We start from the raw sequence: 15,936 nt of genomic DNA, 5'->3' as shown, positions 1-15,936 counted from the left end.
ATATAAAACTAAAGGGTCAAAAAGAGAAAGAAAAAGAAAAAGGTGGGTGGGAGTGGCTGATTATACTAGGTCAATTATTTTAAGGTTATAATAATTAAGACAATGTGATTCTGATGCAGGAATAGACAAAAAGAACTGAAGAGAATAAAGAAACCTCAAACAGAACCATATACATAAATAGAGTCTTACAGATCAACGGGGGAAATATAGTAGAGTTGGTTGTTCATATGAGAAAAATAGATTTAGAACCCCATTTCATATAATATGTAACAATAAATTTCAGTTTAAGATCCTAAACATATAAAATAAAAAATTTTAAACTTTTAGAAGAAAGTATGGAAGAAAATTTATAAATGCTGCATATGCATAGGGAAGAACTGCTTTAGAAAGATATGAAAAACAGAAGTCATAAAGGAAATGACTGATATATATATATATATAAGCCTACTTCAAAATAAACACTGTTGCAAGACCAAAAGACACCAAATAAAATTTTAAAATAAGCACAGACTGGAAGAAAATATTTGCAGTGCATATAGCCAGCTAAGGATTAGTATCTAGATTACATAAAGAACACTTACAAATATAGGAAAAATAATTCAATAGAACAACAGACAAAAGACATAAACAGGCAAACCACCAGTGCTCAATAAACATAAAAAGATGCTGAATACTTGAGATCAAGGAAATGCAAATTAAAAACAAAAATGCCACTCCACACCCATCAAACTGGCTAAAGTTAATGTCTGACAGTACCAAGGATTGGTGAGGATGGGGGAAAATGGGGAACTCTCACATATTGCTGGTGGGAGAGAAAACTGGTCCAACCACTGTAGAAAATAATTTGGCAAAATCTAGTTAAAGTTGAAAATGCATACACCACGCAGCCCAATAATTCAGCTTCCCAGTATATACGCTAAACAAACTGCATATCTGCAAAAGCAGATACTAGGATGTTCACTTCATCACTGATTGTAATAAGAAAAATTGAAAACAACCTAAATATCTAACACAAGGAGAATACATAAATGGTTGTGGTATATTCAATCAATGAACTATTATGTAACAGTTATAATGAATCAACTAAAGGGACATGTATCTAGATGAGTAAAGCTCAAAAGCATAATGAAAGAAATGAAGATTTATGTTTGTGTAAAACAAATGTAAAACAAACATTTTCATACATTGTTTATGGATATAAATGAAGTGAAATGTAAAACCAAGGAGAAGATGCACATCAGTTTCAGGGTTTTTAGATATGTCTGAGAAAGGAGAGAGGGGAACGGTGTAGGAAAGGGTGTTCCAACTCTCTGAAATATTCTCTCTCTGAAAACAAATTTGAAAAGGACAGGGCAAAATGTTCACATCTGTTAAATCTGTGGGTGAGTTACATGTGTATTTATTAACCTCTGTATGCATGAGATATTTCAGCATTAAAAGATGTATAAACTTGAAATATTAAAACAATGATTAAAAAAAAAGCAGAGACTCATCAACTTAACTAGTCTGAGGTAGTCTGTCACAGGGTTGTAAAAAATCAAGTCAGAATCTAACTACAAATCACACTTCACTTCAGACAGCTTTCCAAAGTGGACTAACTGCTTCTCTTGGAACACGAGACATAGCTCTAGAGATAATTCAGGAAACAAAGGGGCTGTGTCAGAACTGCGAGCTGAGTGAAGAATCCGAATTGCATCTTGAGGCAGGAGGGCTTCCCTGAGGCATGACACACGCTTCTGACTTGGTGAGGAAAGGACCTCTGTTGAGAAAACTGGCCGACTGGCTGTTTGAAACCAGTGACCAACAGGAGGTACAAAACAACACTGTTTTTGTACTATCAAAAGACACGACACAGTTGAATGCCTCTTGCTGACTGAGCAGTTAGAATAAAGTATTCAGTGGCCAGCAGTGGCGATTTTCATTTTAAGCTGTACTTACGAAGTAACAGTTGTGTAGAAGACCTTACTAGATTTACTGAGAATGGCACCTGAAACGGCCAGGTGCCTACCAAGTTTATATCCGACAATTCCAAAAGTGAGATAACCCTTCTTTCTGTTCCGCATAGTCCTCTACTTAAAATAAAGACTACCTTTAAAAGTAAATAAGTATTTGTCTATTTTAGGTTGAATCTGGAGGGGGCATCTTTCGACTTTGGTTTTAGAGTCCTATTTACATTATCAGTCAAATGCAATGATCTCCAATATATTGTGACTTATTATATAACACATTTGATTAAAAGAAGAGTCAGATTTCACTTGTTTTTTTGCAATTCCCTCTTTCCTGACACAAGTGAACAGTTGGGGAGCAAGACTGCTCCAATGAGGCACCTTAACTGGCTCAGCTTCACTAGAAGTGGAAGGAGATGTGGACCTTGACTGGATGTTAACCTTGACGTTCGGATTCCGTACATATGTGTTCTCAACGGGATCGGTCTAGGAAGATAAGTTGGGAAAAACAAAAACCCAAGAAATCACTTTCAAACAATGTGCAGCTCTTAGCAAACTTCTGTAAGGCATGATCATGATAACATTCCTTGAGAAGAAGAAAGCAAACTTCAGTTTGAAATTCACCTTTGGGATGTGTCATTACACAAAAGCATAACCACGAGCTTTAATGTAAACAAAGATAGAGATAACAGTTAACAGAATGCTCCCATCTTCACTGCCGGTCTCTGACTTCGAGCACTGTCTCTACTACACGTTCTTGGCTTGCATTCCACAAACGTAACCATATGTGTGAATTAAGTGCCGAGTACTTAACAGAGTATGTGCTGCAGGTTCGAGATAATTTTGTCCTTCATAAGAAGAAAATTTGGTCATCTACCAGGCATTACTTCAAAGTAAAAGAAACTAATTTGTCCGTTTTGTGTTGGCTGGGGCAACACTGCCTTTTTATTCCGCAGCAGTAGAAATAGCAGCACTTATATTCAGCTGCATCCTTTTAACCAAGTATTTTTAGAAACTCAAAATGCTTGGGGTTGAAATTTAGCATTAAAGATCTTATGGAGCATACCGATCGATGACACATTCAGCTCAGCAATCTTCAAAATTATCAGGACTGCATTTTTGAAATGAAAGGCAATGAAAGCAATTTCAGAAAGAGGCTGGGGAATTCGTTTCAGCTGTATTGTACGGCAAGAACAACGCTTAGATCGTAAGTTACTATTCAGTCAGAACAATCAGCTTAAGGATTTTAAGTAGGTACTTAAAACATTTTTTTTTTCTTTTCCTTTACTATTATAATGGTTACTCTTGTAGGGACTGGCTAGTGGGCTGGCTAACCCTGCAGGAGTCCTCTGCTGGGCACAGGCAGGTTTTCTGGCAAACCACAAGGCAAGGATTTGGTGGTGATGACTCACATGGCTCCCAACAAGGCGTTAAACCTTTAGTTACTGTGCTCAGGAGAAGTGCGGAGAAGGGTCTCCAGGAGGACATCTAAGGAACTTGGAGCAGCAGCCATGTACCATCAGCTAGGAAGGTATTTGAATATTTTAAAAACTGAAACACTTGAGCTGAAGCATACTAGCTATATGTCAGCTCTGAAGTGTGCAATGTGACTGATTTCATAAAATGAATATAGCTTATGAAGTGGGAGAACCAGGCCTGAATCCCACTCCTTGACTTCACATCCAGTCTTCTTTTTGTGGTACCAGAGGCATCTCCACAGTAAAGGTACTCAAAGCAACTTAACGGTCATTGAGAATGAGTTACATGATCTCTTTTCCTGACAGGGAACTCTGACCAGGAACAGGAGAGTGAAAGCAAGATGATGAGCCTCTAAGACAAGTTTTGCCTAATTCACAATTTTATGCAGGACAGTCATGGAGAAGGTACTTCTTTTAAATTATTAATGTGGAATAGAAATCTGGGTTGGAGATTGGGCAGAAAGATCCTATTTTCTAGAAATCTCCTCCTTCTAAGTTTCCATACCATTACATAAATTGCCAGCTGAATAAGAATCCATGGGGGAGGGGTTGTTAAAACGGAATTGATAAGCAAAGCAGTCCTGATGCATTTTACACAAGTAAGAACCTAAAATGACCTCATAATCAAGTTAAGTTGCTCATCAAGTTTTAAGGAAGGGTCCAAGTTGGGGATTTGTTAAATGCAAAACGGGGTCATTTTAGTAAAATTTAAGTTTCTGACATATCACACAATGTAGCCTGTAGCCTGAGCGAAAGAGGTAAAAGCATAAGTTTCTGTGCAAAGGATAATGCTGTGAATGAGACTGGACAGTTAATATCGTGGCTTTCTGCCTCCAAGTCCAGTTACTTTAAAGACGCCTCAAAAATGAGAAAGGCAGGAATACCCGCTGACAATTGAAAGCAGGTCTGCTCTGTGAGCCCCGTGAATATACACGGGCCAGAGGCGAGCACATGGTTTGATTACCTCTTCCTGCGCAGACATTAGAACACGCTGCTTTAAGGCATTTTGTCAGCACGCCCCCTGCTGGGACCTGTACACTACAGAAACCATCTCCCCTAAACATCCACCCACCGCCCACTCCCTCCCCATAGCTGGTCCTTCAAACATTCACCATCATGTTTCATAACCCTGTGAAAATTGTGACATGATGACAGTATGATACTGAACAAAGGAAAAAATACACCATCAAAGTTTAATCCTTGGTTACAGAAATTAGTGAGTCTTAAAGAACTCTCGAGGCTTTAAATACATACCTCTTGGCCCTTCTTTAGAATTATTGTCATTTATAAAAAGTCTGTAGCTCCTAACAAGTTTTTAACTCATAAATAAAAAACAGAAATGAGCATAAATTTTAAAATGATTTTCTTAGCTGCATGAGGTAAAACTGGTTATTCAAAAGAGGAAACACTTAGATTTAAAAACTATTCCATTACTAACTCTAATAAAACAGGATAATGAAAATTAGCATACCAGCTTTTTGGAACTCTAAGTTCTTAAAATAAATTCCAGAGATTAAACAAAATCAGGTAGTTTTTGTTAAAACAAATTAAAAATAAGTAAAAATATTTTAGTAATATTTTGAGATGGTGTTGAGTATATTTAAAAAGTTGAACTATGCCATTTATAATGATACTGATTTTTTAAAAAACCGTGAATGTTTAAAAGTTTAAAAATTACTACTTTACTTTTCAAAAGTATGTTTCTTAGAAATACAAGGAACAAAGTTTGGTAAAGATGAATAAAACTCATGGCAATAACGTTTTGAATATTAAACTAAATTTTTTTTTTCTCACATCTTCTAACAGCTATTAGAAGCTACCTGTTAGATTAATAGATTTATGTATTTCATTTCCTTTCTGAATTACTGCCAGTGTTAAGGATATCTCAAAAGAGATTTAACAGGAAGAGTAAGAAAAATATAAATATAATACCACTTCCATATTTTCTATTTCGAAGTGTTAATTACCATTAGCGTGCTTTTTTCAAGCTGTTACTGGTTTTTCATGGGTTTTCAAGATGTTACAAATTTTATCTATAATCAAATGCTTATTCATATATTTTTAAATAAGGACTTATCCTATCCACTAAAAAGCAATTGATTTTACTGAATTTTCAGAATACTCAATAACTATAAGCCAGACTTTTCAGACAGCCTAAGGTTAATTTGATGATTGGTAATGATTCAGATATAACATGGCAGCAAAGCATCTTATTATTAGCACATCAATTATATTTACCTTCCGAACTTTTACCACCATCCTTCTGAACTTCTATCATGGTTATAATACAATCATTAATAATATACTTAAACCATGGAAGTTAAATTCTTTGTGTTTTGAAAACTGTATAGCACTAAACGTAAGCAATGACTTGAATTAATGAAGCAGGAAAAGCTGACAAACATGATCTACATCTATAGCAGAGATATCACAATTCAGTAATTGCATTTATGATCATAAAAAAATGATAAAAAGGAGAAAATAGTGAAAAACAATACATAGCTAACATTAACTGGACAGTACCTTCTGACAGTATCTGGAGGAAGTTCTTGGAAACAAATATTGGGCCAGACAGTGGCTGGCCCACTGAGTACTGAGTACCACTTAACTGAACAGTATAAGCAATCCACTGCAATCTACTGAGAAAGATAAGAATTATATCTTTACCTAAATGTGATTTTTCCCTAGTTTTTGGTTAACTAATTCATTTTCCAAGTAAACCTACTTCAAGGAGTTATTCTGATGAACAGACATTAGAAACATCTACTACACCCCAACATCATTTTTACCAACCACTCTACTCTTTGGGCAAAAAAAAAAAAAAAAAAAAGTATCAGCAGTATTATCCACAATGCAGAACGCTGTCATGTAGAAAGTCCATAATGTTTCCTGAATCTATTTAGGATTTCCCTATTGAGTAATCCACAAAATTTATTTTTAGACTAGTGCAATGAAATAGAAAAGTTTCTTTTCCCCCAGGATCAGATTGGATTTTTAGGTGAAATCCTCAAATTATGCAGTATGGTTTTCTGATAAATAATAAAAACAACTAAAACAACTCATCTTGAGTTGGGCCTTTTCTACTCCAAAAATAATTACAGATTTGAATATAAGCAAAACATTCTCATAAGAAACCTGAGAAAGTAAAAGATCTTTAAAGTAAAAGATGCCAAGATTTGATACAAATTAGATAGAGTTTTTTTTTTTTAAATAAAGCTTACATCTAACGTGTTGTTTTGTATTTGTAAATATAAAATTCTAAGTTAATAGGAAAAATACAATGATCATCAATTATCTTTAGCTTTAGCTAGAAATATTTTGGAAACAAAGTGGCAAGTAGTCCAGTTTTTTTGTACTCAGAAACACTTTATAACCTCAAACTTTAGACTAATATAATTTTTTCAGTTAATTGAGCTTATGATAAAAAACAGTATTATGGAAATGCCATATCATGTGGAAAACAGAGAATCTAGTATTTTATTGCCCTAAAGCAAAGAATAAATAAATCACTGGAGGTTACAACTAGCAAGTGCAATCTTGCTAATTACAAATAATATAGCCTGTGACTCTTTCTGAAAATTTCTCCTTATTTTCAATATATCGACTTGAAAATCTACTCTGGAAAATTTACAAATGTTCTCAGAAAACAAAAGGAAGTTAAGTTACATGTTAGCTATGTATAATCTCTCTTCCAAATTCCAAAGGAGTAACCTAAAATGAGACATTCAAAGTTTCTCACTATTAATGAAAACACTGTGGACCCTTCTATAACCACTTACATTCAGGCATTAATATTAATAACGAATCTTTCTCAGGCTATGCCTAACTGGGTAACACACTTAAAAAGAATGTAAGTATTCAAACTGTAGATGGAAACTCATAGCAGACTAGAAATAAAAACACAGTGAACCTTGAACAGTGATACCTCACTTGTAGGCCATGTAGGAATCGTAAGAATTTCAAGTTTATAAAAGTATTACCTACTGCTCGTCTGAAAGCAGCATATAACACAACTGTATGTCACTGCTGGAGTCAAGGCCACCATTGGGAATGGTAACCGCCTGTGTCCTACAGCCTGCTGCCTTCCAGGACCATCCAGGTGCCTCGCTATCCCTGGGACATGCTTCTCTGTGCCTGCTGAAGAGTCAGTGATTCTTCACTCGGCTCCACCAGAGACATCACCACTCTTCACAGGTGGTTTTTTAATTTGTCAGATACATAACCAATGAGCTTTCCAGCAAGCCTGGAAAACAGGTTATCAAGCCTACCATCTGCATTTAAGAAAAACACATATACGTCAAGAGGCTCTAGTTAAGTGAGGCTTATTCATATCCTACAGAATGGAGATATAGACTGAACAGTATTTCCATCAAAAATTTTTCCTTGTATCAAGATTCACAGAAGTGCTTTGGCAGGCCAAGGCCCCTAGAAGTCTGCAAAGCAGGTGAGATATAACTCTACTTCACCAGAAAAAAGAAAATCTCTCTGAATTATAACCACATTAAAAAGAACTTATTAAAAACTCAGTCAATTCACAGGCTGATGATTTGAACCCTAATATAATTGGGCACACAAAGTTTTGGTCTTCCTTTCTGGAGGTTATAGGGTACACTTAACACATACTCAGAATACAAGTGCCCAATGGTTTTAACTAAATATCTAAGTATCAGAAGAATTAAAAAAAAAAAAATCAGTTGAACCAGTAGTCTTTTAAGAAACGTCATTAATCAATGAGATATTAAAGTCATAGTTCTACTGGTCAAACCACTGGTATCTGACCTGCTTACTCATTATTAAACAGTGGTTTGGAAAAACATGCTAAGTAAGGATTCATCACGTTTACTGTGCATCAATGCACCCAGACATCTGAAAGATAAGAACACCGGAAGCAGTCCGCCTACGGCTTCCCAGGCTCTCTGCAAACCAGAGAATTCCACCATTTAGCCCCTTTCCAATAGTGTTGATAGGAATCAACACTATTGATCAAGGTGTTGATCAATAGCAGTGGTTCTGAAACTGACAGGTGAAAGTTCAAAAGCTTGTCTCTACCACAGATGTTTCTTTTTCATGTTACTATTTTATGTTGCTGGTGAAAACCAGAGCTGACAATGTCAGCGAACCCCCTGCTTCTCCACTAGGGGGTGTGTATGTTGTGTATATTGATGTTGGGGTGGATGCTGGGCATGTAAGGAATCTTGCAGGATACAGACAGTGGCTGGCCCCCTTAGTACTGAGAAATACTAGGCCAGCATCAGCATAGGATGTTGCTTATAGCTTGTTATCAATATATACAGTGTCACAATTATCTTTAAAAATCTTGGAAACACCTTAGAGTATAAACGATTTATTATTAATATTATTGCCCCAAATCTATAAATATATTTAGGGATATTCCTCTGAACTACATCAAATAATCTATCAAAGTTTTCTGCAGAACTGATTTACTAAAAATTATAATCAGTAAGATCTGTAAGTTGCCCCAAATTCTTTTGAATTCTATATAATATGTATCATCAATGTCTTTTTTCCCACATAATTAAAATCTCTAGGAAATCTTTACATATCTGCTTATATCAGATTCTTATTTAGAAATTCATTTATACTTTGTAGATGATGAATTTGGAAAGCATATATTATGATCACTTTTTTCCCCTAGTAAAGATTAAAAAGACATCTTATAATTTTATAGTAGTTTGGTTACTGAAATTTATACGAACATTCCTAAAGCTTTACGGCCAAAGCCAAAAAAAAAAAAAGAAAAAGAAAAAGAAAAAAGAAAATGCAGACAGGCAGCGTAGCGAGAGCGGGAGCAGCCGCACACAGCATGCGGTAAGGGCGGGAGTCTGCCACGGAGACGCTAGCGTGTTCCGCAACCACAGGCACGAAGGGAAGGGGACAGGGTGGAGGGCATGGCGTGGGAACACACAGTGCAGTAGTTTCTTACACGTCTGCCTTTGCTAGCTGGAGTACAGGACGGAGAGCGCTTCAACAAAGAAAGGAGAATACGACACGTTACAAATACTCACACGCGACTCTCAATGGCTGTCACTGTGTTAACAGACAAAGTATATCCACATACACGTAAAGACACAGTTTTTGATAGGCTGAAAGTACGTGTATTTTCGGGAAAAACTGGAGGATAGGACAGTAAAGAAACCGTTGCTCAGACTCAGTCAAGCTTTCACAGGACCCCGGGCAAACAGTGACCCACAAAATAACGCTCCATCAAGCGATGGACAGTTCCTTTTCTGCAAAGGTTGGGAGGAACAACTGAAAACGTGAGAACAAAAAGGATCCAAATAATTCGGATTTACTGCCAGATGGCATTTAATAAAATACAGTCTTTTACCTACCAAATTCTTCTGGTTTTCAAAGATGAGGCTTTTAAATGACAAAAGCTAAATTAGGCCTTCAGGACTACTGATGAAGAATTAAAACGAAAAGTTACTTCAACAATACTGTCCAACCTGACAAGACGTTAGGTTCAAGTCAAGAAGGACCTTCACCTTTTGGACATTAAAGATTAAGTAATTAGGAAAAAGCAGCAATAACAGGTAATAACTGTTAGGTAAAATCTGTACTGAAATGTCTCCCAAGTGTCTGGAACTTGGTGATGTGTGAACAGCAGAATTTTATAAATGTAAGCTGGATCTGCCTCTGGCAATTCCCTAGATTCAACAGATCACAACATCTACTGAGGGTTTGCAATAGGTCAGGTTCACAGACTGGTGGGGAAGACACCAGGCCATCAGTGTCACAAACACCGTGACGGAGGTTAGCAGCCGAGTTCTCTGGGAAGCTGAGTGGCGGGGGGGGGGGGGGGGGGGGGGGGATTTGTAGTGGGGCCTGGAGGAGGGAATTTATAAACTGACCTACAGGGGCTACGGAGCTCAGAGAAAACTGGAAGGATAAGAAACACCCTTCCAGGTGGTCGGTGTCATCTGTACAACTCTGCCAGACTGGTGTGCAGAAACCTTTATTTCTTTCTAGGAGACTGGGAGGCGGATGACGTGAATTCGTTGTCCCAAAGAGCTAACAGCAAACCAGGATTAGAAGGCCTACAGCTTCCTAAGGAAGTTTTTGTGTTTTTGTCCAGTCCTTCCTATTGCTTTAAGCAGAACTCCCCTCCCTAAGCACAGGCTGCCTGCCTAGCGCACACCCGTCTTCCTCAGCTCCTCTTACTCTGCGGGCCACACCAGTCCCTCCACGAGGCCCTGCTCAGCCCTCAGTTCTCTCAGAAAGCCTTGCCGCAGCCTTCTAGGCTGGTCAGGGAGCTTTCCTTTACACTCCGTGACAGTCTGCACCTCCTACCATCCTGCTTCTCCCAGCTGTGTTACAATTATTTATTTATATGTGTGGTTTTTCCATCAGATTCAGATCCTTGAGGATCTGTAACATGCTTATCATAAAGCCTGTAGATGTAAACATCCTGCATAAATACTGAACGAATCCTTCTGACATTCTGCAATACTTTATACCTAATTATTTCTTATGGCATTCGTCGCTTTCTACCCGGTGCAGTCTAACTATGGATTTGTTTTCTAACAGCAAGAGAAGCATTTCTAGGCCTACTTCTATATTGGATTTATCCTAGCAACAACCACTGTGCAAACTACAAAGTGTAGAAAGTGCTGAGATGTCTAAAACAGAGATATCTTTACTTTTTGGGTATCCCTACACTTCTAGACCAGAGTCGGGAGTGTGCTGAAACCAGGAAGAGAGGCAGGAGTAGCTCAAAGTAACCATATTGCCACTATGCTAAAAACAAGTCAACATGTCTCTCAAAACCAGCCCTGCATATGAAGGACAACAGTGTCCAAGCTGGCACTATATAAAGTTAATAATGGTATGAAATTACCATAGGAATAATGTTCTTCCTTAAAGGGTCTACCTGGAAGTCAGAGAGCGATATTTAGATTTTCAATAGAGAAGGGGAAATTAGGCTATTTCCTGATAATACAACTGGAGGAACACACACTACACACACTTTCTCTTATACACACTCTCACAAGCACAGTTATCTACTAACAGTGAAACTGGTCTTCCAGCATATGCTAGAAAGCAGTATGCTGTCTTTGTTTACCATTGAAACTGTGCATTTTATATCTGGTGTAAAACTGCCACTATACATTTCTGGTTGATTATGGAAGTAAGCACATAAGCAGAAACCAAAAGAAGTAATTTATCTTAAATAATCTGGCAAATAGATTTTAAGATTCATTTAATGAATTCCAAAGGTCTTATAAAGTAAGATACTGAAGAGTAAAAGACTAGGTAGTCATGGTTCTTTCTCTCTAGATTATCTAAATATGTTAAGATATATAATAACAATAAAAAACATATTGTATATATAAAATAATATAAAATGTTGCCTAAATTAGGGAAGGACTGCATATTACAATCTTCTGAAATGGAAGAGTTTAAGTTTGGGTTGTATTTAATATGTGGATGGAAGATTTAAAAAAAAAAAAAAAAAAGAACTGAAAGAGGAAATATCAGGGGGCGCCTGGGTGGTTCAGTCAGATAAGTGTATGGCTTCAGCTCAGGTCATGATCCCAAGGTGCAGGAATCAAGCCCCTCATCGGACTCTCTGGTCTGAGGGAGTCTGCTTCCCCTTCTCCCTCTGCCTGCTGCTCCCCTTCCTTGTATGCTCTGTCAAATGAATAAATAAAATCTTTAAAAAAAAAAAAAAAGGAAAGAGGAAATATCAGGAATGCCACAATTTCTCACAAGGATCTAGGCCTGGTCTGGGTCACAGGATTAAAAGATCTTCATAATGTATATTTTAAAATTCTATCTTCCATTGATTCTCCCATTGATCAACTTTCCCCAGATATAGCTACAGAATGCTGTCAAACCTCAGATTTCTGTGATGGGTTATGATGGATAATTAAAGAAGCCGGGCGGGGGGGTGGGGGTGCGGATGATGCTAAAAGCAAGAGATGAGAGAAGGAAGCTAGAAGCCAGGAATGAAATTAAGTATTCTAGGACATGCTGGCAAGATTTTATTATGGAGCCAAACAAGGAGTAGAACTTGACCTGCCAATACTCTCAGATACTTACTTCTTGTCATATGCCAGGATATAAGAGAGCAGGGTTAGGAGGACCAGACAGTTGGGACTATTGGGACTAACTCTATTCCTTCATGTCTGAACTTCTCATTCTACACCTTTAATTCCTTGGTTTACTCTCTCCTCGGTACACCAGAGTGAGACGGACTCCAGAAAGCGAGATGGCATATTCTCATTTGCCAGGTGAGAGGGCAGTTCCCATTTTTTGTGAATTTGGCCCATATGAGCAGAGCGGAGAATTATAATTTAAATAAAACTCAAAACATACCTGGCATAGATTTAATAAATGACAATACGTTTACCAAATATAAAGAACAAGTAGTTCACTTATAGGACTATAATTAGTATGACCTTTAATACAGTCAAGCCAAGTATTTTGGGGGTTCAACCAAAAAGAAGAAAATAAACTGAACAGGATGGAAAGTTTGCAAGCTGGTCTGATCATCCCCAGACTTCCAGCCACTGCGATGCACGGAACAGATGGGGAAGAGCCTAAGATGCTGACTCCGCCTGCCCCTCACCCTGTTTGGGGGTGGCCTAATATGGGGTCACCTCCCCCCCCCAGGTAGCCTAGGACTGGGTGTATGGGGCTTCAAGAAAAGACAAGGTCAAGAGGAAATGATTTCCACAGCAGAAGGACCCTGGAGTCCATTTCACTGCCGTCACTTGTATCTCACAGCACTGGGGAATGCCTGATCCAAAACATAAAGTGGTTAGAGTGACGTCAGTTTACCATGAAATAACCCCCCCCAATCTGCCCTAAACAATGTCATCCATAATCCTGTTGCGAACCCTTCTCTATTCCTACAAAGATAGACTCCTAAAGCTTTACTAATGGGGGAGTAAATAATCCCCTACTGGGAGAATGCTGTGACCAACCACAGGTACAAGCACTGGACTGAAAATTTTCTGTGGTTCTTTTCTCTGTCAGAAGCCTATGATTCTACATGGAGAAAAGCCCAGCTACCCAAGTTGTCCTGAATTACAGAAGCAAGGTGCTGAGACCATCTTCTGCTTCACCTGAGTCGGGGGTGTGGGGCGGGGGGAGGACCTGGGTCACATACATTGCTCTCCTGTCAAGGCTGCTTTTGCTGGAAACTTGACTCACCAGAAAGTTGTCTAAACCACGTGACTTAACAGGAAAGCCTACGGCTCCAAATGTGTTCCTATATTGCTAGAAATTCTGGCATTCACTTAAATTTTGAACAAACAAGCAAACACACCGAGGAAAAACTGGAGGTGGGAGAGTGATTCTGGGTACTATTTCCTGTAAAAAGAATTATTGTGTTAATAGACCCATAAAGAGGTTTAAGGAAAAAAGTAAAGCATCATTTTGGAGGAGGGGATGCGCTGGTGGTACGGTTCTAGACAATCAGAGGGCAGTCTGAGGTCACTAGGCCACAGGGAGCAGATGGGCAAGATCTATGGTGTATGGACACCAAAGAACGTTTCATTTCTGCAATCTGGCTGAATTCCGGCTTTACCCCTTACTAAACCTACAAGTTCCTGCTGCAATTCAAATTCCAGGTCTTCAATGTCATCTATTTCTCAGAAATAGAAATTAGAAAGAATGACCAGAGGATGCGTTGTATGCATTAGTTAAGGGTTACAATCCACTTACTATGCGGGTGGGGGGCAGTCTTGCTCAACACTCTTAACTAGTTTTGGCACAAAGAACAATCAAGGTTGATTCTATTCCTTAAGCTTCCAAGTGCCGAAGAGAAAGGAAGTACCAGAAGTGGGGTTTCACACTAAGCATCCCGGATACCGAATGCAAGCATGCTGAGGATCAAATCTCATTTTTCAAAACATCACTCTACTCCAGCTTTGAGAATGAAATGAATAATAACTCTGGGAAGAGCAGTCATAATCATCAACTATAAACAGAGGTTTATGCCGTAAAATACGAAGAATACAAGCAATTTTTTTTTTAAACGGGAGTTTACTCTGGCCTTCTCCCTGACATGCAAGCCTCACTGTGCAGCGATCCTGTGGCTGGATAAGCGCGGAGAACACTGACTCAAACTGGTCGAGGGTGGAAGGCAAGCAGAAGGCCAAGGAAACCTTTAAGCCACATTGGATTCCTGGACAAGAAAGAAAGCTAAAGGGAATGCAGGAAGAGAGGTGAACGGCCTATTACGAATAACTAAACAATAACCAGTGTTACTGAGGGCTCTACACACCTGTTTCTTTAAATTCGCACACAACCTCTGGGGCAGTACCACTATTACTATTATCCTCGCTCTTCTGATGAGCAAACTGGCGCTCACCTAATGGAAAGGTTAGGGAACTCACTCCCAACCATACACCCAGAAAGTGGTCGAGGCAGCATCTGAGTCCCCTTACGCACTTAACCAATAAACTGGAAGAAGAGAACTCAGGAAGCAAATGAAGGAAAAGCCAGGCTTTTTAAGAGCTAAAGCCTGATTCATAAAGATTCAGCATGTGTCAGCTCAACTCCTTTTCCCTTAACAACAGGAGTTCCTTTGTGCTGGTTTGAAACCCAGTGTTACACGTGAACTGCACTGAGGCTGAGGGCTAGTGGGTGAAGGACAAGAAAGCCTTCTCCTGGATAAAACTGAAGGCCGGAGGCTTCTTCGCTAGAGGCAGCGGCCAATGGAGCAGAGACAAGGCCGGCGCCGGACAGCGCACATTCCTACAGCCCTTGGGTTGAGCAGAACGAAACTATCTGTCAAAATACATACAACTTCTAGGTTCTACATTCATTGTTTTATGGGAGAAAACAGAATGCAGAGAAGAGTTTGTTAGAAAAAAAATGGAATGTTTTCTATCTAGTGGAAGGAAGTTAAAATCATTTATTCGAACTTCCTTCCCATTCTCTCTCAAGTGAAAGATGTTTCTATGGACATACTATATTGAATATTTTAGTACAGTGAGACATACAGTAGATTATAACATGAAATACGATTATACCTTAAGACAATCCTTTTTATTGCACTGTAGAATTAACTAGAACAACTGTCTCAAGAATAATGAAATAGCTTCCATGTAGAATGGAAAGGAGTACACTTGGGTATAATATTTCAAAGAGAAAAAAAATCACTTAAAAGTTTTTAAAAAAAATCTAGATCAAGAGTTTTCTTAAGTGGACAATTATACGAAATACTTTTCTGAATATAAGAATTATGTTTAGCAAAACACAAAGAATCAGACATACAAAAATTTCCTGGTTGAAAAACTGGTGCTATGTAGAACATTTGCATTTGAACCCATTTTATTTTCCAGTTTCTAGAAAGGTTCTATGTTTGACATGACAAGGATTTTGAATGTGGAATTTAATGCGGGATAGAGAGAATGTGTACACTTGGTATTTCAGTAAACAGGATGAATAATATACATTAGGGACTTCTAAATTATCAAATGGATATTATTAATTTAGGAGAGAAAATGGTAGTGCAGTCAATTTATAGTGCATGTAGC

At 38.2% G+C, this 15,936-nt stretch overlaps 1 protein-coding gene across 15 annotated transcripts in view; it reads right to left on the bottom strand.

Moving 5' to 3' along the window:
- Window positions 1-15,936, bottom strand: part of CDC42BPA (CDC42 binding protein kinase alpha) — a 329,438-nt gene that overhangs the window by 49,094 nt on the left and 264,408 nt on the right. For 4 of the 15 annotated variants that reach the window (XM_032317316.1, XM_032317323.1, XM_032317318.1 and 1 more), the window contains 2 exons: window positions 9,369-9,407; window positions 2,328-2,432 (listed from right to left, as the gene is read on the bottom strand). The exons of 6 other annotated variants lie outside the window; for them this stretch is intronic. In XM_032317316.1, the coding sequence (XP_032173207.1) occupies window positions 2,328-2,432; window positions 9,369-9,407 (144 nt within the window). The remainder of the gene's footprint in view (window positions 1-2,327; window positions 2,433-9,368; window positions 9,408-15,936) is intronic. 5 more of the 15 variants (XM_032317320.1, XM_032317322.1, XM_032317327.1 and 2 more) reach the window with 2 other exon arrangements.

The sequence above is a fragment of the Mustela erminea genome, chromosome 17 (genome assembly GCF_009829155.1).
Source record: "Mustela erminea isolate mMusErm1 chromosome 17, mMusErm1.Pri, whole genome shotgun sequence".
In the NCBI taxonomy this organism is placed as follows: Eukaryota; Metazoa; Chordata; class Mammalia; order Carnivora; family Mustelidae; genus Mustela; species Mustela erminea.
The sequence above is the reverse complement of the archived record's forward strand: the minus strand, read 5'-3'. Positions and strand labels throughout refer to the sequence as shown.